Consider the following 26,080-nt stretch of genomic DNA (forward strand, 5'->3'; position numbering starts at 1 on the left):
GCTGCGGAGCACTGAGAGCCTCTGGCGGAGAGGGGGGCTGCGGGACCCAGACTTACTGTGCTCTTCCCTCCATAGCAGAGGAGCTGCGAGGCGAGTAGACCCGAGACCATGGAGCTGTAATGGAGAGTCAGCCCTCCTGCAGACCCGCAGCCCCGCAAACAGCGGCCGAACTTTTAACCCGAGCCATCCTCATCTTCCCGAACAGCTGCGAGCACGACCTGGACCCTCCGGAACCGGAGCGACCCGGGCTGGGCTGGTTCCTCGGTCCGCTCGTCGGGTGGAGGGAGAACTCGTGCAGTGGTGAAGTTCCGCTCCCTGCTCCTTCCTTTCACACCCGTATTCCCGCTAAGCCCCGCCCCTCCCGCGCTGGCGTGCCGCGTGAGAGTGAGAACTATTAGCCAATCGCAGCGCCGGAGAGGCGGGGCTGTGCGGAAAACGGGTGGGTTACAAACATAAATAAGGCGAATGGGGCCTCGCTGTGGAGCACAAGCCCTTTAAAGAGGAACACAGCCATTAAAATACCAACCAATCCTGATCCATTCAAACTCAACCTCCTCTATTCCTCTGCTATAAAGAACACATCGAGATATTCCTGTGTTTAACTGATAAACTGTGTAAAACAACAAATACTGTTTACTGCTTTTGAGTTCATGTAGAGAATCTGGCAAGAATTTGGGTCCACGAGGTTCATCAGCTGCTCTATATCGGCTGATCTATATCGGCTGCTCTACATCGGCTGATCTACATCGGCTGATCTACATCGGCTGCTCTATATCGGCTGATCTATATCGGCTGATCTACATCGGCTGATCTACATCGGCTGATCTATATCGGCTGCTCTATATCGGCTGATCTATATCGGCCTAATGTGCTGACAAACCTCTGCAGATCATTAAAAGGGTGGAGGGATACATGCTGCCTTTAGGGTGTAGTGCTGCACTGGTGGGTTTAGCCTGCTGTAGGCTGAATGGGTGGGGCCAAACTGCTGTAGGCTGAATGGGTGGGGCCAAACTGCTGTAGGCTGAATGGGTGGGGCCAAACTGCTGTAGGCTGAATGGGTGGGGCTTTGTTGGCAATTACAGAGGTCAAACGTTTCCTGTAGGTCTTCACCAGGTTTGCCCACACTGTAGCTGGTATTTTGGCCGATTCCTTCATGCAGATTTTCTCTAGAGCAGTGATGTTTTGGAGCGGTTGCTGGGCAACACAGACTTTCAACTCTCTCCACAAATTTCCTATGGGGTTGAGGTCTGGAGACAGGCTAGGCCACTCCAGGTCTTTAAAAAGCTTTTTACAGAGCCGCTCCTTCATTGCCCGAGCGGTGTGTCTGGGATCATTGTCATGCTGGAAGACCCAGCCACGCTCCATCTCCAACGCTCTCACTGATGGAAGGGGGTTTCGGCTTAAAATTTCACGATACACAATGACCCCGGTCATTCTTCCCTTAACACGGATCAGTCGTCCCGTCCCCTCTGCAGAAAAACAGCCCCAAAGCTTGATGCTTCCACCCCCATGCTTCACAGTAGGTATGTATTGTAGGTGTTCTTGGGATGCAGCTCAGTATTTTTCCTACTCCAAACACCATGAGCTGAGTTCATCTGACCACATGATGTTCTCCCAGTCCTCTTCTGGATCGCAGATTCACTCTTTCCAGCCTGGTGCAGGTCTACAATTTACTTCCTGGTGTCCTTCGACAGCTCTTTGGTCTTGGCCATGGTTAAGGTTGGAGTCTGAAGTGTACCCATGATGAAAATTACAGACCTCTCTCATCTTTCTAAGTAGGAGAACTTGTACAATCAGTGGCTGACTAAATTCATTCACACAGTCATATCAGAACATTATGACCACTCAGTGTCCATCCTATCAGCTCCACTTACCGTACAGCAGCATCCTGTAGTTCTATCCATAGTTCCAGACTGTCTCCACTCCATCAGTTTCTCTGCAGACTCTGTTATAGTCAGTCATTCTCAGCACCGCAGTGACACTGACATGCTGGTGGCGAGTGTGTGTGTTAGTAGTGTGTGTTGCGCTGCTGGAGTGAGAATAGCCCACCAACCAGAAACATCCACCCAACAGAGTCCTGTGGGCACTGACGAAGGACTAGAGGATGACCATCAAAAACCGTGCAGCAGCAGATCAGAGAGCTTCAGTCTCGGACTTTACCTTCATCTACAAGCTGGCCCAGCTAGGTAGTCGTGTCTAATGGAGAGTGGACAGTGAGTGGACAGACAGACACAGTGTTTAAGCACTCCAGCAGCACTGCTGCGTCTGATCCACTACTCGTACCCTCCACCCACATAATACTACAGTCTGCTCTGTGGTGGTCCGTCCTGGGGGGGGTCCTGAGCAGTGAAGAACACACAGGGTGAGAGGAGGAGTCTGAGAACAGAGTCTGCAGAGAAACTGATGGACACATTCTGGGGTTATAGACCTACATGGTGCTGCTATTACTTGCTATCCTCTAGCTATCGAGCTAGTTAGTTCCTTTAGCGTGTGTTAGCTTGCTGACAAACATTAGCAGCAGTTATCTACATCCTAACCCCCGACACAGCGTCTCATCTGACTGTTCCATGGGGTGAAACTGTCCACATGTTTAATTACCCGTTCACGACTGAAATAAATGGAAATATATTTTATTTTAGTTTAGTTTTTTTCTTGACAGTGTTGCTGTTTACGTTTTAATAAATGGAAGCCACATATTATATACACACATTCAGTTACGAAATACAGCAGTAAATAATGTCCTAGTAAGCAGTTGCTTACTGTACCTCTGATGTCAGAGGGTTAAGGATGTGTCACGAGGGGGCGTGTCAGTGTGTCTTTGCTATGGTAACGACAGGAAAAGAAACAAGTAAAAGTCCTGTACTGAGTCTCTTAATGAATCATGGGTGTGGGGCTTTTTGGACGTAACGTTTAACAATAAACCAATCAGCGTATCTCTCACCGATTCCTTTAAGAGCCAGGGGCGGTCAGACTGACCTTGGCGGGTTGATATTTCAGTGGTGTAAAGCGTGGGGGGGCTGTGTTGACAATTCACTGCCAAGACGGCAACGAATGTCTTACTGTTGACGAACGTCTGTCTAGAACGTCTGTCTCCACTGACTGACCTGAACACCCCTCAATTAGAGACCACTGCGCCCATCAGATATTCACAAGCAGTGCTGCTGTTGAAATCACACAGGGCGTAGGATCAGGCCCCTGGAGTTTACACACTACAGCACTTTTAGTAAAGGCTTTTAAATCTAAATTTAATTTTTTTTACACTCTCTGTAAAAAAAACAAGTTTTATTAAAACAAAAACAAGAAGCTAAACATCAGTGGAACTGAACCAAAAAAGCATTTCAGTTTTACAAAACTAAAACGAGCTTAAAAAAAAAAAGATTTTTCTTCTTTACCTTCAAAACTAAAGGAGTTTGTCTTTTTACACCAGACCACACAGGAATCCACCGCCCTGATATTCATTAACTAATTAATTACAGCCAGCGTTCATCCACTGAACTCAGCACCTGTCACTCAGGTTAACGTGTTGAATTTACCGCAGAGGAAACCAGTCCTCTCTACTACTATTACTAAAAGTTCAAGACATGAAGTCAGTCAGAGTGGAGGTTTGGTGATGTGGAACACTGGGTTCTAGATAAGCTCCCCCAGTCAGAGCTGGAGTTCTACAGTGGAGCTGAAGCTCTAATAATTAAAGCTCCTCACAGAAAGTTCTTCACCTAATGGTGATGAAGACGCTGCCTGATGCCTGAGACACGGTTCTACCAGAGTTCTGAGAAGAGTTCGGCTCTAGAACCTGCTTTTAGAACCAGATCATTAAAATGGTGGAGGGATACATGCTGCAGGGTGTAGTGCAGCTACAGAAAGTAGTCCCTAAAGAGAACTGCATTAGTTCAGATTCTCTATTCACTATTTTACCTTCATCATCATCTTCATCATCATCATCATCCATATAAAACTCAGAAGACTCGTGCAGCTGCACTGGGGGGTTTGGATCGGAGCTAAATTATGGGCTGTATCTGAGTTGTAGTCATGGCGACGAAGCCTGGTTCCGTTCACCTCCACTGTACAGAGATCAGAGTGGGTCAGTTTCTACAGTGAAGCTCAGATTTACACCGGACCCCCGACTCTGACTGAGCTCAGCTCTGATGATGACGTCACACCTGAGAGGGTGAAGATCGTGTAAAGTCCAGCGCAGGAAGAGTTACCCTTTCTCCAAGGTCATGGGAACCAAGTCCTCTGTGTCCATGTCAAGTGTTGTCCACACACACACACACACACACACACACACACACACACACACACACACACACACTCTCTCTCTCTCTGTCTGTCTGTCTGTCTGTCTGTCTGTCTGTTCAGTGCTCTTTAATCTGGTCCTCCTCCTCCAGTTTGCGAATCTCCTCTTTCAGAAAGTTGATGTTTTCTCTGGAGGCTTTCAGCTTCTCCTTCAGCTCCGTGATCTCCAGACTAGTCTTCTTCTTCGCTGCTTCCAGCTTCTCCCGTGTCCGCATCTCCAGCTCTGCAACTACACACACACACACACACACACACACACACACACACACACACACTTTAACATCAAAGTACTGGACCACATTCAGCTGGGTCTCTGGTCCTCAATCCCCACATGGTGTTTATTTGGGAGGAGGCTTCACTCACACTCCGTCTCGTGTTTGTAGGCTCCCAGTGTGAGCTGCCTGGTGGTGTTGAGGAGCTGCTGCATCATCGCTGTGGGGTCCTGGAAAATCTACAAAAACAAGCAAGACTTCAACGACCAAAACACACACATTCCTAATCAATCACACACATTAACATTCAAACTTCATACCGGATATTAATATTAATGTTATTAGAGCTTCATACTGGATATTAATGATATTAGAGCTTCATACTGGATATTAATGATATTAGAGCCTCATACTGGATATTAATGTTATTAGAACTTCATACTGGATATTAATGTTATTAGAGCCTCATACTGGATATTAATGTTAATAGAGCTTCATACTGGATATTAATGTTAATAGAGCTTCATACTGGATATTAATGTTATTAGAGCTACATACTGGATATTATGTTAATAGAGCTTTATACTGGATATTAATGCTATTAGAACTTCATACTGGATATTAATGTTATTAGAGCCTCATACTGGATATTAATGTTATTAGAACTTCATACTGGATATTAATGATATTAGAGCCTCATACTGGATATTAATGTTATTAGAACTTCATACTGGATATTAATGTTATTAGAGCCTCATACTGGATATTAATGTTAATAGAGCTTCATACTGGATATTAATGCTATTAGAGCTTCATACTGGATATTAATGTTATTAGAGCTACATACTGGATATTATGTTAATAGAGCTTTATACTGGATATTAATGCTATTAGAACTTCATACTGGATATTAATGTTATTAGAGCCTCATACTGGATATTAATGTTAATAGAGCTTCATACTGGATATTAATGTTATTAGAACTTCATACTGGATATTAATGTTATTAGAGCTACATACTGGATATTAATGTTAATAGAGCTTTATACTGGATATTAATGTTATTAGAGCCTCATACTGGATATTAATGTTATTAGAGCCTCATACTGGATATTAATGTTAATAGAGCTTCATACTGGATATTAATGTTATTAGAGCTTCATTCTGGATATTAATGCTATTAGAGCTTCATACTGGATATTAATGCTATTAGAGCTTCATACTGGATATTAATGTTAATAGAGCTTCATACTGGATATTAATGCTATTAGAGCTTCATACTGGATATTAATGTTATTAGAGCTTCATACTGGAGATTAATGTTATTAGAGCTTCATACTGAATATTAATGTTATTAGAGCTTCATACTGGATATTAATGTTATTAGAGCTTCATACTGGATATTAATGTGATCAGGGAGGACAGTATCAGGGTGTCACTGTTACCATTTCATCATAAAACTCAGAGACGACGGTCTTCTTGGGCATGGCGCTGGAGTCGGACTGGAAGAGCTTCAGCAGGTGATAGAGGGTGACCTGTGACAGAACACACACACACACACACACACACACACACACACACACACACACACACACACAGTGAGCAGTGTCCTGTGACTGTAAGGGTGAGGGTGTTCTGTGAGAGGTAGCAGGAGAAAGTACGGGTCATCTCACCGGTCTCTCATTCGGGTCAATGAAGAAGATCTTAATGATGATCTCAAACTCTCCCCAGCCAGTCTCGGTTATCTCATACGGAGGCTTGGTGACCACTGAAACACAAAGCCCAGATCAGCCCGTCTCCACTCCACTACATCACTGTCACACAAGACCTCGTATCTCCAAAACTGCAGCTTTACAGCTCCTCACACTCCAGTTACAGACGTATTTGTGGTATCAGAGACCCAACAGACCACAGAACTACTGAATTTCCAGACCAACGCAGAAGCTGAGCTGAGCCCCTAATAAAAGTCCTCTTGTGCTTCTCTACAAAATCCCTGCAGTCCAATGAAAAACACGTATCTCCATTTTTGTATGTTTTTAAATTTCTCCATGGTTTGAACCCTGTCTGCTTCCCCTGTAAACTCACAACGTTTAATAAACACAAAACAAAAATAACTGTGGTTTATTATAAGAAATATTAAGTGTTAAGACGACTGATCATAACTGACGTAACTTCATGACTGCTCTCGCTAAAATGTAATATAGTCTATTTTTATTATTATTATTAATAATAATAATAATAATATTCATATGTGAATCTTGAGAAATAAAAGAACAATGTTTTTAAATAACACAGTGTTCTGGAAACGCCATCATACCTCGTAAAGGGTTCCCGTAGCTCTCATGAAGCTTGAACTGGATCTTCTTCACGTAAGCGGACATGTCCTGAGAAAGAAAGCAGCTGTAGGTTTGCACTGCGTTCCTGAGACTGTTCACACTCCCTTCTAGACTCAAGACTCGAGAGTTTATCATCATGTGCGCCGCAGAAACCAGCGGTTACACTGAACCAAGACCTTCAGACTTCACAGACCCTCCATTTACCCACATAATCTTATACATATCAACATAAACAACATACTTATAATAACATTACACTGAGTAATTAGTTTCATCCTGGATATTAATGATATTAGAGCTTCATACTGGATATTAATGTTATTAGAGCTTCATACTGGATATTAATGCTATTAGAGCTTCATACTGGATATTAATATTATTAGAGCTTCATACTGGATATTAATGTTATTAGAGCTTCATACTGGATATCAATGTTATTAGAGCTTCATACTGGATATCAATGCTATTACAGCTTCATACTGGATATCAATGCTATTACAGCTTCATACTGGATATCAATGATATTAGAGCTTCATACTGGATATTAATGTTATTAGAGCTTCATACTGGATATTAATGATATTAGAGCTTCATACTGGATATTAATGTTATTAGAACTTCATACTGGATATTAATGCTATTAGAACTTCATACTGGATATTAATGTTATTAGAGCTTCATACTGGATATTAATGTTATTAGAACTTCATACTGGATATTAATGTTATTAGAACTTCATACTGGATATTAATGATATTAGAACTTCATACTGGATATTAATGATATTAGAGCTTCATACTGGATATTAATGTTATTAGAACTTCATACTGGATATTAATGTTATTAGAACTTCATACTGGATATTAATGCTATTAGAACTTCATACTGGATATTAATGCTATTAGAGCTTCATACTGGATATTAATGCTATTAGAACTTCAAACTGGATATTAATGATATTAGAGCTTCATACTGGATATTAATGTTATTAGAGCTTCATACTGGATATTAATGCTATTAGAACTTCATACTGGATATTAATGCTATTAGAACTTCAAACTGGATATTAATGCTATTAGAGCTTCATACTGGATATTAATGCTATTAGAGCTTCATACTGGATATTAATATTATTAGAGCTTCATACTGGATATTAATGCTATTAGAGCTTCATACTGGATATTAATATTATTAGAGCTTCATACTGGATATTAATGTTATTAGAACTTCACACTGGATATTAATGTTATTAGAGCTTCATACTGGATATGAATGTTAATAGAGCTTCATACTGGATATTAATGTTATTAGAGCTTCATACTGGATATTAATGTTATTAGAGCTTCATACTGGATATTAATGTTATTAGAGCTTCACACTGGATATTAATGTTATTAGAGCTTCATACTGGATATTAATGATATTAGAGCTTCATACTGGATATTAATGTTCTTAGAGCCTCATACTGGATATTAATGTTCTTAGAGCCTCATACTGGATATTAATGCTATTAGAACTTCATACTGGATATGAATGTTAATAGAGCTTCATACTGGATATTAATGTTATTAGAGCTTCATACTGGATATTAATGTTATTAGAGCTTCATACTGGATATTAATGCTATTAGAGCTTCACACTGGATATTAATGTTATTAGAGCTTCATACTGGATATGAATGTTAATAGAGCCTCATACTGGATATTAATGTTATTAGAGTCTCATACTGGACATTAATGTTCTTAGAGCCTCATACTGGATATTAATGTTCTTAGAGCCTCATACTGGATATTAATGCTATTAGAACTTCATACTGGATATGAATGTTAATAGAGCTTCATACTGGATATTAATGTTATTAGAGCTTCATACTGGATATTAATGTTATTAGAACTTCATACTGGATATTAATGTTCTTAGAGCCTCATACTGGATATTAATGTTCTTAGAGCCTCATACTGGATATGAATGTTAATAGAGCTTCATACTGGATATTAATGTTATTAGAGCTTCATACTGGATATTAATGTTATTAGAGCTTCATACTGGATATTAATGATATTAGAGCTTCATACTGGATATTAATGTTATTAGAGCTTCATACTGGATATTAATGTTATTAGAGCTTCATACTGGATATTAATGCTATTAGAGCTTCACACTGGATATTAATGTTATTAGAGCTTCATACTGGATATGAATGTTAATAGAGCTTCATACTGGATATTAATGTTATTAGAACTTCATACTGGATATTAATGTTATTAGAGCTTCATACTGGATATGAATGTTAATAGAGCTTCATACTGGATATTAATGTTATTAGAACTTCATACTGGATATTAATGTTCTTAGAGCCTCATACTGGATATTAATGTTATTAGAGTCTCATACTGGATATTAATGTTATTAGAGCAGAGCGGTGTGTTCATGTTTCCAGCAGGTGAGAATAATTGAACTGTGATTAATTATTATGAATATGAATTATGTATATGTATATGAATTATTATGTATATGAATGATTATGTATATGAATATGTATAATTATGAATATGTATAATTATGTATATGAATATGTATTATTATGTATATGTATTATTATGTATATGTATTATTATGTATATGAATATGTATAATTATGAATATGTATAATTATGAATATGTATAATTATGTATATGAATGATTAAATCTGGCACCTCATTTCTGTAAGGCTTCACATAAACAGTCCACTGGTGAGTGTGACCATCCTCCTCTCTCTTCTTACCAAAATACCGGGCAACGTTTCCAAACACAATGGGCTTCACAATGGTCACTCCCTGCAGAGAAACGGAGACAGAAATGATTAATAATAATAATAATAATAATAATATTAATAATAACAGTTATAGGTTTATAAACCAGCGCACACTCACACTACCCAGCTCTAGCATCCCCAGCCCCCGGGCTCGGGTACTACAGGGTTACTGGAGATGTTAGCAGCTGGTAATACAGTGTGAGATTATAAATACTGGCTGTTTTTAGGAGTTTATTTATTTATTATTATTATTATTATTATTATTATATCTCAGCGCGGTCGCAGCGCAGCTAATGCTAAAGCTAATGCTAATGCTAATGCTAACGCTAAAGCTACCTTCACACGTCCTCCTGAATCTGGACCGAACTCAGCCATCCTCTTAAACATAGTATTCACAGAGGAATTAGAGGTCCGGGTCCGTTTAACACGAGAAACAGAGCAGCTGTAACAGAAAAGGGGGAAACTGCGAGCCGGCCATGAAGCACAGAGCGCTGCGCCCTCCTTTATTACAGCCAGGCTGCCGTAAGAGTCCCCGGCCGGCCTTCAAAATAAAAGCCCCTGACGGACAGGAAAATACACCCTCCCTTTAACCCGCCGTTTAGTCATTATTTTTATAATATAAATATATATATATATATAATTTATTTATAATTTTTATAAACAAAAACTTTTTTCCAAAAATAATATATATAATAATATAGACAGACAGATTTTCTCGGCTTATTTTCAGACGGACGGACGGACGGACAGACAGGGTTTAAAGGGTTACTTTATTAATTCACCCGTCTACAGCAGTAGTAGTAGTAGTATGAGACAATTAGGGGCTGTGGTCACTCTGCCAAGAAGTGAGGCCCCGTCAATACGACCCCCAGAGCGTAACGGAGACTCGCCAATGAGGTAAAGAATCAACCCCGAGTGGCCGCCAAACATTTCCAGGCTCACACCTGTGCTCCTGAGTCCACAGTCCGTAAAACCAGGGTGTGAATTCTGGATTTGGGCCTGCTCTGCTGCATCAGGGCCTGGCAGCAAATTGAATTCCCAAGTGTATGAAACAGCTCTGCGGGACAATGTGGGCGCGTCTGTCCGGCAGCTGAAACTCTGTCGGAGCTGGGTGATGCAACAGGACAATGACCCAAAACACCGGAGCAAGCCGTCTGGAGTGGAGCCGAGTCAGGGCCCGGATCTCAGCCCTGCAGAAACGCTGTGGACTGACCTGGAGAGAGCCGGACACACGAGGCGTCCAGGGAACCTGACGGAGCTACAGCAGCACTGCTGAAACCCACAGCTCCAGGAAGCGCCTGGTTGAGGTCATGGCTGCTGACGGGGGTCAACCAGCTGTTCATTCCAAGGACCCCCTTCACTTACTTTTTCCACTGTGAACTTCAGTGTGTTGAATTAAGACCTGCAAGATCATATTTATATATATTTTTTATTATTTTTGGGACATTATATTTGTCGATACGTTTGACATGGATGAGGATCAGACAAATAATTATGACAAATAATGCAAAAAAAAACCATAATTTCACACAGACAGACAGATAAATATATTATATACAAATATATATTAGTGATATATGTTAATGTTTGAAAACTCAATATAGGCAAACAGTAAAACAGTAAATGGAGTTTATTTCACCTGAACTAAATAATCAATAACAGATAATTAATACAGTAATTCAAATCTTTTAAGATTTAATCCCTAAAAATGTCAGTAAACCATTATTATTAAATATTATTATTATTATTAATAATGATTAAATAAATAAATTACTAAACAAAATCACTCTAAATATTGTAGAGTTTTTAAATTAAATAATTAAATTGTGTAATAGTAAATATGAAGATGTATTTCTGTGACAGGAATGCATTGCGCGTCATTATATTAGGTATTAAGTAAATTTATTAAAAACAATAAGATAAAATAATAAAAGCATTATTTTAAATGTTTATCTATAGATAACAGACCGTTTACGTTGTAGTTATTGATTATATTATTATTTTATTAGTCATTTATTAATTATTATTATTATTATAATATTTATTGTTGTTAGTATGTGAATGCCGTGATGTTGGACTACACTAATAAAATGCCGCTCTTCTTCTTGTTGTTGTTGTTGTTGTTGTTGTTGTTGTTTACTCCCACTTCTGGTTCCCTCGCGCTCTTATTTTGAAGCGCGTGCCCGCGGCCGCACCGCGCTCGTGCTGCTGTTGGAGCGAGATGGCGGACGGTGTGGATCACATCGATATCTACGCGGATGTGGAGGAGGAATTCAACCAGGTAACGCCGCTCCCCCGCTCCCCCGCTGCCGCTCCCCGGCCCCGCTCGCCCGCTGCGGGGTGCGGGTGTAATTCCGGGCCGTTCCGGGGCCGTTAGTCCGGGTTTCGGCGGCTCTCCGGCCCGACGGAACCGACTGCGTTTTTAATGCTAGCGGCTAAAGCTAACGGGGCTGCGCGCGCACAATGGGACAAAACTCCCGCGGTTTAATCGCTGCAATCGATCCGTGATCAATAAAGAGGGGCTCGGTGTGCTCGCGGCTGCGGGTTTGAGCGGGTTTGGGGGAGATCTGGGGGGAGATGCTCGATAGTGCGTGTTTTTGGGGAGGCGTGTGTGCGCTCGCGCGCCCATTGTTTGTGCTGTAGGGCTGCTCTCGCTCGCTCGGTCTCTTCCCCCCCCCCTGTGTGTGTGTGTGTGTGTGTGTGTGTGTGTGTGTGTGTGTGTGTGTGATAATTAAAGGAAGATAACTACACTTTAGTGTCTGCATGGCTGTCTGAGGATGCAGGTGCAGCTTAGTATCGGATTGTATGCAGCCCTTTTGTGCACATCTGCACCATGCATGCACGATTTACAGCAGCTTGTCCTCACGTGCACATTTGTGCACCACATTTGCACTTTGTGATGCGCGCACTTGCACTAAATCTGTAAGGCTTTCGCGCGGATATACTTCGTGCATGCTTTTGCACCACAAACCCAGCACTGCTTCTGTCTTGGTGTGCATGCAGCCTGTAAATGCACGCAGGCTCGTTTTATAAAACGCTATATACTCTATTAAAGCACTGTTTTTTGATTGCTGTTGTGCACCAAATATTTTCCATTGCATGCACGCTTTATCACCAGGAGTGCACACTTATACACACTTATACTGTAGACATGCTCTGCTTTTATGCATGCATTTCAAACAAAGACCTTTTACATACATTTGTACAATATACTTACTTTTTATGCATGCTTCTGCACTAAAATAGGTTTAATGTTTTTTTTTTTTTGTTGCACGGAGTTGACAAAAAGTCACCAATTTGTCCGTATTTGTACCGAACATTTAAATTGTGCATCCATTTCCTCTAAAAGTGCACATTTATATGCTGGAAGATTCCTTTGTACCAGTATTTGTATCAAAAATACACTTTTGTGTGCACATTTGCACACATTTGTACCATACAAGTACTTTTCATGCATGTTTTTGCACAAAGTGTTGATTTCTTGTGCATGTATAGTGCCCTAAAAGTGCACCAAAATATGCTTTTGTCTATATTTGTACCAGATGTGCACATTTTATGCATGCGTTTGCACTAAAGGTGCACTATTATATGCTGGGAAGTACTTTTGAACAAGTATTTGTACCAAAAATGCACTTTCATCTGTGCATTTGTATCGCAAGTATGCATTTATGCACCAGCATGTTCTTTTGTGCACATTTGTACCATATACATACTTTTCATGCATGTTTTTGCACCAAGTCGCGCCTTCATGTGCATGCATCTGCCGTAGATTTACATTGTGCCCTAAAAGTGCACCAAAATATGCCTTTGTCCGTATTTATCCCAAATATGCACGTTTTCTGCATGCATTTGCACTAAGTGTGCATTAGTATGCTGGAAGGTGCTTTTGTACATATGCTGGCATCAGATTTGTGCACGTTTGTAACCTATTAAGGACTTTTTGCATTAAAGTTAAAAGTTCATGTTAAAGACACGAGAGCAGGAGCAAAAGTGTTTTTAAAAAGGTGTTTTTATTTATTTATTTTTACACACATTTTGCATTTATCTGCATATTTTAACCACCTGGGCTGCCATAGCAACATGACAACCCCTCTTTGAAGATAAACTAGAGATGTATGATAGTTGCTTGCTGTGTAAACACACACACACACTGTGCTGGCATCTCTGTGCTATTTCTGTCTGGATCTGATGCATGATCAGATCACTTGGAATACATAGCAACTGCTTAGCAACACCATGGCAACCGAATGGAGCAGCATAGGTGTGTAGGTGCACGCCCTGCCAGACAGAGAGGCTGGTGCCGGGGTGTAACCCGCGGTCAGACCTGGGGTTAACTGAGGCGCTCATCTCTCCCACCTTCCTTTTGTTTGTGTTCTAGGAAGCAGATTACCCCGTTCACGAGCAGATAGACCTGTACGATGATGTCATCTCGCCATCTGCCAATAACGGAGATGCTCCTGAGGACCGAGACTACCTGGACAACCTGCCGGCCCCGGGGGGCTCAGAAGGAAGCAAAGGGGCTCCGTCTAACGTGGTCTTCACGTACACGGGCAAAAGGATCGCGCTTTACATCGGCAACCTCACATGGGTCAGTCCTGTTCAGCTTGATCTGTCGGCTGAGGCTGGATCGATGGGTCAATCGGCCAGTCTGACCATTCCACCCTAGTTTTAATCTCCACTGTCGACACTTTTATTTCCTAAAAAAGGTTTTCAGGGACGCAGTGGTGGAACCGTGGCCAGACTGATCACGGAGCATAAACGAGCCTTTACTCCTTTAGAGCGTTTAGAGTATACTGAAGCAGCCCGTCCAGCTACAGGCTCTCTACGTCTGTAGATCTTTAGTTTAAAAAGGGTCAGACGGTAACTAACTTCTTATGCTGAGAGTTGCACTAAAACATCTTCATCTTCAGAGGCCTGGACACACATTTGCACCATAGACATGTGTTGCACAGAGGCCGGCACTTACACACAGTCTCAGTGTCTGCAACTGAGAGCACCGATACCATGAAGCTTACAGATGCCCCCTACCTTTTATTTTATTATTATTATTATTACCAGTTTTAAACATAGAACATTTTAGACTTAAGACTTTAGGACTTTATGAAACCAGATGTTTAAACAACCAGTAAAAGCCAGTCATAAATAGTTAAGATAAGATAATCCTTTATTAGTCCCACAGTGGGGAAGTTCTCAGTGTCCGCAGAAAGGGATAGCAAGACACTCGGATACAAAAATGTAGATAAATTACACTATATACACACATAAATAATAGAAGTAAAAAACAATAACAGTATTATTTACAGTTTATTTACAGATAATTGCAAATTTATGCACATTACCATAAAACAGACTTTTAATTAACTTTTAGCACTTTTATTATAGAGTTTATTATTATTATTATTATTATTGTAATTATTATATATTATTATTCTAAACCCAAAGGTTTAAGAGTTTAAGCAGCTCGTTTTAAAGCTCACTGGGGGCTGCTCACTGGGGGTCTTAGGTTTTTCATGTGTTCTTATGATGTTGATTTCTCGTCTGTTACGGCTTTGGGACGCCAGTGAGGAAAAGCTATACTCGTAGATCTGATTTGATAACTGAACTAAAGGCTGGTATGAAACCGTGGTAACGGGCAGACGTTTGGCAGCTGTGTTGACCTTTGTGTTCTCCGACAGTGGACCACCGATGAAGATCTAACAGAAGCCATTCGCTCCATCGGCATTAACGATGTTCTGGAGATCAAGTTTTTTGAGAACAGGGCTAACGGACAGTCTAAAGGGTGAGTGAACCTGCACTGTCAGAGTGCTGCGCTGTTATAAAACCTATATAGTATTAATTACCATTTATTATTATTATTATTAGTCATAGGTGATCAGGGCCTGATAAGAAACAGTATGAGGAGTATCATCGTCTGTCTGTGTGTGTGTGTGTGTGTGTGTGTGTGTGTGTGTGTGTGTGTGTGCGTGCGGTGCAGGTTTGCGCTGGTGTGTGTGGGCTCAGACTCCTCCTCCAGAAAGCTGCTGGACCTGCTGTCGAAGCGGGAGCTGCACGGGCAGAACCCCATCGTCACGCCCTGCAACAAACAGTCGCTCAGCCAGTTCGAGATGCAGTCACGAAAGAGTGAGGAGCGTTCTATGCCTGGTGACAGAAACAACAGATCTTTTTTTTAAGCAGTCGTTTAGTTTTGAACTTTGATCAGATTTACCCATTTCACCCCCCTCTTACCCCAAATTTACTCCGCCGCGTTACTCGCGACCTGCTCAGAGCTGCTCTAGTTTCAGGCTGGAGCTCCGAACCTGCTGTAGTAATTCCTGACATTATTGTCCTCAGATCAGGGGAAAAGAATCGGGACGTCCCGTATTTACCTTAGCCCCTTAAATGTTGATCTCGGTCAGGCCTGGGGCAGCTCTCTGACCAGGTGTAATCAGGTTTATTAGAGATGGTTGAACACCTCCACACGCTTCGAGGAGAATGAAGGGGGGAATTGGTAAATTTGAAAAGTTGTTGTTTTGTTTTTAGTGTTTTTTGGTTTTTCTTTTCTTTCTTTCTGAAATTTTAGTAAATTTTAGCTTAAAATTAAAGTCCTGACCCCTCAGTGTTTGGGTTCTGCACCCTGAGCTCTGACCTGGTCAGTAATTCTGTTCCTCTCCTCTTTGCAGGTAATCAGTCAGGGCAGATGTCGGGAGAGGGTAAGGCCGGGCCTCCAGGCGTGGGGCCCCGCGGTGCCTTCCCTCTGGGCAGGGGTCGAGGGCGCTTTCCAGGTCCCGCCGGCCCTGGCGGAGACCGCTTCCCTGGACCCGTTGGACCTGGAGCGCCCCCACCACACTTCCCAGGTAATTGTGTAGTGGTTTTGTTCTTGTGTGTGTGTGTGTGTGTGTGCGCGTGTTTTTTTTTTAAATATGTGTATTGTATTATTTTACAGGGAGTATGCAAGGCCCACCTCGCCCTCCACCCGGACCTCCGGGTCCCCCAGGCCCGCCAGGACCCCCTCCCCCAGGTCAGGGTCTCCCCCCACCCCTTTCCGGCCCGCCCAACAGAGGTGATCGCCCCCCTCCCCCTGTTATGTTCCCCGGTCAGTTTGGTCAGCCTCCAATGGGCCCCATGCCACCTGGCCCGCCACCGCCAGGCTATGGCCCTCCCCCGGGCCCACCCCCACCACAGCAAGGCCCACCCCCTCCTGGTCCCTTCCCTCCACGCCCTCCTGGTCCTATTGGTCCACCTCTGGCCCTGGCTCCACCTCCTCACATGCGCGGCCCCCCTCCTGGAGGCCCACCCCCAGCCCCCCACGTCAACCCTGCCTTCTTCCCTCCTCCGGGGAACAACAACATGCCATCGTCAGACAGCAGAGGCCCGCCTCCAAACGACCCGTACGGGCGCCCACCTCCGTATGACCGCGATTACGGACCCGGCAGGTAAACACGTAAATTCTTCACCTGTCTGATCGATAATCTCAGCAGTCTCGACTCCTAACCCGTCAATTAACGCTGAGGCACGGAGCTCGGGAGCGCCCTCTAGTTTCTGAGGACAGCAGAACACCTGGTCGAGTGCTAATCAAGCTTTATATGTGATGCGATGGTTTCTGATGGGTTTTCTCTCTCTCTCTCTCTCTCTCTCCCCCTCTCTCTCTCTCTCCCCCTCTCTCTCTCTCTCCCCCTCTCTCTCTCTCTCCCCCTCTCTCTCTCCCTCTCCCTCTCCCTCTCCCTCTCTCTCTCCCTCTCTCTCTCCCTCCCTCTCCCTCTCTCTCTCTCTCTCTCTCTCTCTCTCTCTCTCTCAGGGATATGGATGCACCTCGGGCGCCTCTGAGTGAGGCGGAGTTTGAGGAGATAATGAACAGGAACAGAGCGATTTCCAGCAGCGCGATATCCAGGGCTGTTTCAGACGCCAGTGCAGGTACACACCCCCTCACCCCCTCGCTACCCACAGTGTGGCATGGGGGTCGTTAGTGAAGTATGTCCAGCGTCCAGTTTTGGTCGGTGGCTTTGATACGGGGCAGACCTTCTAATAACGTCTGCTCCTGAACCTGTTCACTGAAACAAGCTTTAATAAATTCTAACTTCATCCTTTATGAAATGCTTTTTGTTTGTTTTTGTTTTTTCTGCACGTTATAAAGTCCCGACTTCATAACAGGAGTCTGTAAACGATGCATATTGATTGTGTGATGTTTGCAGCGGATTACGGCAGCGCTATTGAAACTCTGGTGACCGCCATTTCGTTAATCAAGCAGTCCAAAGTGTCTGCCGATGACCGCTGCAAAGTTCTCATCAGCTCCCTGCAGGACTGCCTCCACGGCATCGAGTCCAAATCCTACGGCTCCGCCTCCAGGTAACCTGCGACCCTTAACCTGACGGCATAGCTTATTTATTTTTAATAATAAATAATAAAAACTAAATCTTACTATATAAATGATAATGGAAATGAGCAATGTTATAAATGACAGTAAATAGCGGTTGGTGTGGCGCAACAGAGAACACCACTACCTGCCAGTGAGCTAATACACCCTGTGGGATACTGGGGTTCGATTCCCGGTTTGAGTGACTGGTTGCTACACCAATAAGAGTCCTTGGGCAAGACTCCGAACACTACATTGGCCCTCATCTGTAATACGAGTAACCTTGTAAGTCGCTCTGGATGAGAGCGTCAGCTAAATGCCGTAAATGTAAATGGCAATAATAAAGTTTAATAATTTATATTGTAACCTTTTTTATATATATATATATATATATATATATATATATATATATATATATATATATATATATATATATATATTATTTTTTTTTTATTATCTTTTTTTTTTTCCTTTTTTGGTGTTTGTAGTTATTCATACTTCACCCTGATCCATATTAACCTTTTATGGCAAATATCACATTTAAGGGCTATTATTTTCAATAATAAATAGTGAGTAAAATAGTGTTTATTTTAAACTAAGCCATATCACATGAAACTGTTACATTTTATACTGCAGTAGGTTTAGTAAAGCAGAGATTTACAGGCTGGTATGATCTCAGTGCCTTAAATAATCTGTACTGTGGACGGTTTTCCGTTTCGGTTCTTTTGAAATGTGTATTTTTACCATTAGATTTATTAACTTTTTTAAATGTACTTTCCTCAGTATTGATGATTAACGTCCTGAGCTAAGGGTATCAGCCCAGTGAAGTCTGCTTGGGGATGCAGGCTCTTGGCTCTTCTGTTAAAAACCGGTTAGTAAGTTTATTAAACTTGTTTATTTGGTTCATTAGCAGGCGAGAGCGTTCCCGGGAGCGAGACCACAGCCGCTCTCGCGAGAAAAGCCGACGACACAAGTCCCGCAGCCGCGACCGGCACGAAGACTACTACCGCGAGCGCAGCCGCGAGCGTGATCGCCACCGCGAGAGAGACCGCGACCGCGAAAGAGACCGCGACAGAGAGAGGGAATACCGCCACCGTTAGGAGAGGATAAGGTGCGTATACTCCTTCTGTTTCTCTAAAGATTTAACCAAAAGAGCTGGTTTATCTGCAGCCATGTAGGTGCTGATCTCACAGGTGAAGGTAAGTCTGTTCACACACTCACGCAAACACAACTTATTTTTTATTTTTATTTATTTATCTTTTTCCTTTTAGTTTTTTTTCTTTCCTTTTTTTCTTTGTTTTCTTTCCTTGTATTCCCTTCAACTTTAAGTGACGAGTGTTTGTCATTCCATGTTGAATGCCACAGCCTCCTGAGTTGGAAATAAGTATTGCTAAAGCCACCATAAGTGTTAAACTGGTTAAACCACTGCTAACGGGTACATTAATTTGCGGACCCCACTAAACGGTTTCTAAATTTTGATGCTATGAAAACGATTATAGTAAGATATAATTTCGTTTTTGCATTTTAAAAGAACAGTATTTGCTTGGTTTACACTGTTTTCAGGGCTTATTCATAAATCAGAGACAGTAAATCAGTTTTTATAGGTTTTCATGTGTCACCAGATCTGATTTTGTCACAAAAAGTGAAACTTTGATTTTCATGTCTGAAATTTGAGTTTGCTGTGTAAAATGATCTGTTTTGTAAGTGTAATTTTAGTCAAGTAACAGTGTCTCATCACAAGTGTGACACAGAAAGCGTCTTAAATGCTTACAACTTACCTAAACCTCCGTTTTTCTATACTGAACATTAGTTCATTGGTTACTGATGCTTTTTCGTAACTCCGTCTTGTTTGTAACTGGCAGGTTAATTAATGCATTGGTGTTGTGGGTATTCGCACTTCCCTTCGTGTTTTACATTTTTGATTGGGTTCAGATTCTGTTCATTTGAGCACTTTAAATTCTGCGCTTTGGGGTTTAATGGTTTTATTATTAGTAAATTTTCCAAATAAGAGTGGTGAAGTCGATTTTTCAGACTGGTATGGATGTGTGTCTACCTGTGTTTTCCCTTGGCCATTCTGTGCAATGGATAGGTAAATCTACCTCAATGTGTAAAACGATAATGAGTGGTCTTAGATTTTTCTGTGCTCGTAATGCATTTTACAATGACCGGGCCGACTGTGTGAAATATTGCGTTGGGAATGTAAACATAGGAAAAGTTGAAAAGCGTTCTTTGACTGTGGGTTTTCTCTAAATTGAACGGAGTTTCAATAAAATGGGAAAGTTCTCAATTGGTAAAACAAGAACGATCCTTAATTCTATTGCCATTATGAACACAAGTAGTTAAATTCAGCTAAATTTAGAAGTGATCATAGCTGTTAAATATGGAATTTCCTCTGCATGTTGTCACAGTCACACACAAACCTTGTATTTCCAAAAAGGCGATTTGAGTGGAGGGGGGGGCTTAATTAACTTTGGCTTTATTTGAAAATTTAGTTAATGTAAAAAAAAAAAAAAGAAAATTGAGTCTTTCTATTGGTCCGTTCATCATTAAATTCTGATACTGGTTAAAGAACGACTCTTGGATTCACATTAAGTGGAATTGCAAGGTTTTTGTGACTTTGCTGATATGCTTAGTTGTTTTACTGCAAGAATGACTCACTTAAATCTGTTAAATCTGAAACTGAGTGAATCAGAATTGAAGCCTAATCTTGCAGCACATTTGTTAGTTATGTGCAGTGTGTTTGTGTGTGTATTTTAATGTGAGCTAGAGTCAGACCCTGTAGTCCTAAATGCTGAACAGTTGTCACTGAGTGTTGTGGATTTCCTGGGTTAGATTGATCCAGTAAGTTTTAAAGATGTTTGTAAGCATCCTGTGTTCCTGTATTTCCTGTTTGCTTTTTGTTCATTCAGTAGTAATATTGAGAATACAGTATTTAAGTTCAGTATTCTGTATTTAAAACACTTTGATCTGATCCTGCTTTTTCCTCCATCTCTCCAGTCCCATTTATTGATGTAATTTATGTTAATCTACCAAATATGAAAAAATCACCCCGTGGAATTTTGATTCTGAAATTGTAGATGTGTTTTACTAAGGAAAAAGGGGTTGTTTAGGATCAGTTATTTTCATGATCAATGAGGGGCAGATTTATTACGCTGTTATGACACTACTTTAGCGGCATCAGTGCAGCACCTTCCCCTCCCCGGCTTAAAAAGTCCAATGGCAAATAACTTAACTTTGTGTGCTCTAGTTATTTTTTCAAAATGTGTCATTAAAGTACAACAATATAACTATATAAACAAATGTAAAAAAAACAACAAAAAATGTAGAATTCTATTTAGAGTAATAACCTGCTATAGTCCAGATTTTAAACCTGTACCTCAAACCGTTAAGAGTATGTTTACATTGTATCTGCAAAAAGATATAAAATGCAAAAACTTTAAATGACAAAGATTTTACTCCTAATAATTTATAATGTGTTCCATTATATAGTGAATTTTTGATGCTGCTGGGGGGATAAAAAAATCGGAGAGACCTGTTTCTTTTCTTATAGTGACTATTTAGTGCTTCTGCTTAGGGTGTTGTGCCTCCTGAAAGCTTGATAAATCTGCCCAATAGGTTGAAGGTTGCTGTTTTTGTACTGGACTAAGAAAAAGAAAAAGTAATTTAGTGTAGTTGAGAAATTCTTAGTGTAAATGTTAGTTGGTTGAGTGATTAAAACCTAGTTTAAATGTGGAAATGTGTGTTTTACACACTTGTCAACATATTGCAAGCAGCTTTAGCTGTGAAAATGCTGAGTGAGTTCACATGACTAATTTGAAAATGTATTAGTTCTGTTGCAGCAGAAAAGATTCAAAGTTTTAGAAATTTGATTCAGTCTGAAATTCTTTCTCAAATCTGAACTAAGTATAAAGGATGGGTGTTGGTTTGATGCCAACTTAATCCAACTTAGTCAGTTGTAAAGTCTGTATTTCTAGATGTCAATGAATTTCTGTGCTGTCCATTAAATTGGATAACTGTTTTTCAGCACGTTTACTGTTGTAATGTGAAAACCTACTGAGACTGGTTTGCAATTAAATTACTTTAAAATTGTTCTTTATTTTAAAGATTTTTCTTCATACAGAACTAAATTATACCTCTTGTGTTTTATACTAAATTTGAATACATAAAATATACAAGATCTTTTGGAGAACAATCTTAAAGTAGTTTTAATTGGAACCAGTTACAATTATGAAGGTTACAGATATAAAATTTTAAAGTGTCTTTTTGATCTGATCAAATGTAGGCTTAGTTGGTCATAAATCACAAGTTAAGAGTGGTTAATTGGGTCAAGTTGCCCCTTTTGTTCTCAACCTAAATTTGTTTTGTTTGTTTTTTTCCCCTCTGCATTTCTTGTGTTTAGCGTTAACCCCTCTTGCTCTACATATTCATAGATTTTGTTGTTTTTTTTAGACTGTAATATAAATCTTAGTAAATGGAGAATATTTCTCCTTTAGAAAACAATCTGTTTTTCCTAATGGCCTAATATTACATATTCTGCACTAGTTCTCATTCCCTCTCCCTTTTCACTCTCCGAGTATTATTGTGTTACAGGGAAGGACAAATTACCCCTATTTCCTACACCAGACTGTTCTGACTGAATGCTCTGAAAATGTGGGTCCTTTAGTGTATAAAGGATCTGGTAAATGCGTTCAACAAACAATAATAACTAATAAAGAAGATGGGTTTTCAAATGTTTTGTCAGAAGTAGAAGTGACACAATTAACTTTCTTTGGGAGTTAACTTTTTAAATTTCAGCTTTAACTTAAAAAAAAAAAAAACTTTTAAAAACTTATTTGTCATCAATGAATTGTTGCTGTGGAACTTGTTCAGAGTTAATATTTGACTGCCACCTGTGAAGTGATGTTTTAGGGGTGATTTGTCCAGCCCTGGTGTCTGACTTACTCTGCTGTTAGATGTATCTCTAGCATCAAACGTCTTTCTTTTGTCACATCCTATCTTTTCAAACATCTCAAATGTCATCATTTCACATTAATTGATCTCTTTTAAAAATGTAAAGATATTGTCCACTGAATTCAGGTAAGGGAATAATCAGAACATTACTTCAGAAGTCTTCATTTATAGGTTCAGCTGATTTGCATGTAGTTTTCCTATCGAAATTTCCTTTAAACTGATTAAGAGTTTCTCAAAGTTGATGGTTGAATTTCAAGCTCTGGTCAAAGTAGTTTTTACAAACTTTCTGGAAAAGTGGGATTATGGTCACATGATGGTAACATGGCAACAAATACATTTTAAGATGATTTGCATAACTGCTAATTTTGTAACTGTACATTTGGAAAGTCAATACTATGATTTCTAATTGAAGTCTATTGATCTGTGCTGTAAAGAGGGATCATTAGTTTGTAACTAAAAAACTGATTTCATGTGGAAACAAGAAATTCACAAATTCAAAGTTGTTAAGTATTAATTTAATACTTAATAAATTATTTGAACCAGCTTGGTTGCTTGTTACCACATGAAGTCAGTTTTTAGGTTACTGTTTCTTAAAGTGTAGTAAGATGTTTTGTGTTAAATTGCATATATAAGTAAAGTGTTTGAGATGCACACAGTCTAATACGGACGTTTGAGCACCCCTGGTCAGTTCGGACATGTATTTGATTTCCTAGGAGTAAATAAATGTGCATTTCCGTATTGCTCAATTAAAAATTTTGCTTAGTGTTTTTACGTTAAATTCAGTAAAACAATCTGAAAATTTCTTAGTTTTTTATTAATATTTATTTTTAATTGTAGAGAGATTACTCACTTATTTACACTTCAACACATCGTTATTTGATCAGAGGCTCTCAAGCTTTTGTGTAAGAATGTGTTTTGAAGGGCTACGCTCATTAGGATCATTAGCTTTCTCTTTTCTAAGTGAAGTTCCAGAACAGTTGCCCCTTTAATGCCAGTATGATATGAGTCATAAAAATGCACAAACATATGATGACAAAGTTTGTATTTTTGTGTTTTGTCTGTCAAATTATAGATGATATGATAACGTGCAAAAGTTTGTGCTTCCCTGGTCAAACTCTGTGTGCAGTTGATGTTCCAGTGTGCAGATGTTCTAACGTTTGCACAATTCTTCTTTTAATATTGTTTATTTACTGAATTTAACATTTACATTTTTTAAATATTTGTCCAATCTGTTAAATTCAGAAAATGAATAGAAATTGAGTTCAGAATGTGCAAGAAATATTTTTATTGGAGAATATTTTATTATTTACACTTAGAACGTCAACAAGAAGTCATTAGTGTTTGCCTACGGTGCCCAAACTTTTGCATAATACAGTATTTGCAATTTAAAGTCTAAACTGATACACATCTGCATTTCTGCTGTATGATTAATGCTGAGCTTTCCTCCGCAGTGTGGTCGGTTTGTGTGGTAATGCAGGTGCAGACAGGGCCTTTTTACATTTTGTGAAGCATTTAAACGTTTCTAAATTAATCAGGACATGAAATCAATAAAATCAGGTCACTTAAACAGATGTTTTTTACATTGATTGTTTCCTGCAGTGCTTTGTTCAGGGAAGGAAGGGGTCATGTCGCCCCTTGTTGAGTGCGTTCAAGGTCTGCTGTAGATCGGTGGTGATGCCCCGTAGTGTGCCGACTCTCCCCCCAATTTACTATGGCCAGAAAATCACCGTTCTAATTGATTAACAGTGGCGGTCAATGAATGTTATAAAAGAAAATTTGTTCGTCTAACTCGACTGCAGGGCCACAAAACGACTTTCCCTGAAGTCCCCACTGTAAAGAGTGGTTCACCAGCTTCACCCAAAACCAAAACAATGTAACTGCTGCTGTTCATAGTTTGATTAAAGCAAGAAGACTTTGATTGACGAAGAAACGAGTGGTTTTGAACGCAACCAGCAGGTGGCGCAGTGTTGCGCTTTCCCTCCCTGTTCATTGTAACTGCGTGTTTGTAGAGTGATTGCTGATTGTGGTTTTGACACTGTTTAGATTACTTGAATATAAATTGTGTGCAGTAGATGTAAATGTAGCGCTAATGTGGCCGTAAGTCTGCGGACGTGAGTGAGTGAATGTATGTTAGAGGAAAAAGAAAAAAGAGGATCTGTGTATGTTTCTGGGTTTGACCCCCAAACCAAACTGCCCCCTCCGTTTTGACACCTTTCAGCTGAACGGAAGAGGATGAGGAGGAGCAGCACACCAAGCAACTCGCACTCGTCCATCAGCACCCTTCACCCCTCAGCCACCGAGAGGACTAGACTCGGCCCATGCTTGACGGCGCTCCAGTAGAGATCTGTAAAAAGAAAGAAAATGCATATACTCACTCTTAATTCCCAACAGCTTTTTTATTTTTGACCTTTTATTTGATGAGAGATGCCTGTGTACTTTGGAGAAAAAAAAAGAAAGTTGAGCTTTTCAGCGGAAGAGAATAGCCTGCTTGCTCGATCCTCGACCCGAATACAGAACTCTGACTGCTATAATGTGTCATTTGTCAGCTAGACTTGTTGTTTTTATAGGGAACTTTTGGTTTCAGCCTCCTTTGCCCCTTTCCCCTTTACCTTCTTCTACTTAATGTTTGTAAGTGTCGATGCCTTGATTTATTAAATAGACTCTGTGTTGTAATAAAGTGTTTACTGGGGTCGCAGTGTGTTCATACTCTGAATTCCTTGATTCATCAGCACCGCATTGAAACCACAGTCGCTCAGCTGGGTTGTTTGGGTATGTCTGTTACACTTCTAGTCAATGCTATATACAAAAAAAGCCCCCATTTGTTAAACTGTGCCTTACAGCTTAGCAACCAAATTCAGGGCCTGTCCAAGAGTGACTTTTTCACAATGCAATATTTTTAAAATCAACTTGGTTGTTCTTTAAAACTGAAATCACAATTGAGAAGTTGTGTAGGAGCCCTGAAGTGGTTTCTGTTGCATTACTTTACAAATGGGTTTCTTTTTTATAAGTTTGTTGTAGTTTTTCTGGTAGTTTTGATGTGTACAATCCAGTGCAGATTTTGATTTTTACTAAAAAAAATATTTTTAGCACACCAGCTGTAACCTATACCACAATTCTAATCTGTAAAGAAACCTTTTGCACTTTTCTAGCTTTTTACATTTTTAA

At 40.4% G+C, this 26,080-nt stretch overlaps 3 protein-coding genes across 5 annotated transcripts in view; 1 reads left to right on the plus strand and 2 right to left on the minus strand.

Annotated features, from left to right (window-relative positions):
* The window catches only part of frs2a (fibroblast growth factor receptor substrate 2a), a 20,381-nt gene extending 20,050 nt beyond the window's left edge, over positions 1 to 331 (minus strand). For both annotated transcript variants that reach the window (XM_072673505.1, XM_072673506.1), the window contains exon 1: positions 57 to 331. The gene's annotated coding sequence lies outside the window, so the exon portion shown is untranslated. The remainder of the gene's footprint in view (positions 1 to 56) is intronic.
* A 2,283-nt stretch (positions 332 to 2,614) lies between these two features.
* On the minus strand, positions 2,615 to 10,163 carry yeats4 (YEATS domain containing 4). Its single transcript, XM_072673508.1, has 7 exons — positions 9,973 to 10,163; positions 9,539 to 9,658; positions 6,823 to 6,889; positions 6,179 to 6,273; positions 5,951 to 6,040; positions 4,657 to 4,744; positions 2,615 to 4,522 (listed from the first exon to the last, which is right to left on the minus strand). The coding sequence occupies exons 1-7, from the start codon at positions 10,021 to 10,023 to the stop codon at positions 4,353 to 4,355; spliced, it is 681 nt and encodes a 226-aa protein (XP_072529609.1). The 5' UTR covers positions 10,024 to 10,163; the 3' UTR covers positions 2,615 to 4,352.
* A 1,653-nt stretch (positions 10,164 to 11,816) lies between these two features.
* cpsf6 (cleavage and polyadenylation specific factor 6) lies at positions 11,817 to 25,604 on the plus strand. Of its 2 annotated transcripts, none has more exons than XM_072674080.1 (10): positions 11,817 to 11,917; positions 14,015 to 14,224; positions 15,312 to 15,415; positions 15,611 to 15,777; positions 16,296 to 16,469; positions 16,559 to 17,048; positions 17,411 to 17,526; positions 17,805 to 17,958; positions 18,876 to 19,076; positions 25,134 to 25,604. In XM_072674080.1, exons 1-9 carry the CDS (start codon positions 11,858 to 11,860, stop codon positions 19,063 to 19,065), a joined length of 1,665 nt encoding a protein of 554 aa, XP_072530181.1. In that variant the 5' UTR covers positions 11,817 to 11,857; the 3' UTR covers positions 19,066 to 19,076; positions 25,134 to 25,604. The 2 variants fall into 2 exon arrangements, with proteins under 2 accessions (XP_072530181.1, XP_072530182.1); XM_072674081.1 differs by having other exon boundaries at positions 15,611 to 15,756.
* Positions 25,605 to 26,080: the final 476 nt, after the last annotated feature.

The sequence above is a fragment of the Salminus brasiliensis genome, chromosome 2 (assembly GCF_030463535.1).
Source record: "Salminus brasiliensis chromosome 2, fSalBra1.hap2, whole genome shotgun sequence".
NCBI classification, from domain to species: Eukaryota; Metazoa; Chordata; class Actinopteri; order Characiformes; family Bryconidae; genus Salminus; species Salminus brasiliensis.

Bases quoted from the DNA above. Each gene is read 5' to 3' on its own strand.
- yeats4 (XM_072673508.1), bottom strand. From the start codon at position 10,023: ATGTTTAAGAGGATGGCTGAGTTCGGTCCAGATTCAGGAGGACGTGTG. The intron at 9,659-9,972 runs GTAGCTTTAGCG...GTTTCTCTGCAG, and splicing joins ATTCAGGAGGACGTGTGAAG to GGAGTGACCATTGTGAAGCC. The intron at 4,745-5,950 runs GTAACAGTGACA...TTGTTTTTGTAG, and splicing joins CTGAGTTTTATGATGAAATG to ATTTTCCAGGACCCCACAGC.
- cpsf6 (XM_072674080.1), top strand. From the start codon at position 11,858: ATGGCGGACGGTGTGGATCACATCGATATCTACGCGGATGTGGAGGAG. The intron at 17,049-17,410 runs GTAAACACGTAA...TCTCTCTCTCAG, and splicing joins CGCGATTACGGACCCGGCAG to GGATATGGATGCACCTCGGG. The intron at 17,959-18,875 runs GTAACCTGCGAC...TTGGTTCATTAG, and splicing joins TCCTACGGCTCCGCCTCCAG to CAGGCGAGAGCGTTCCCGGG.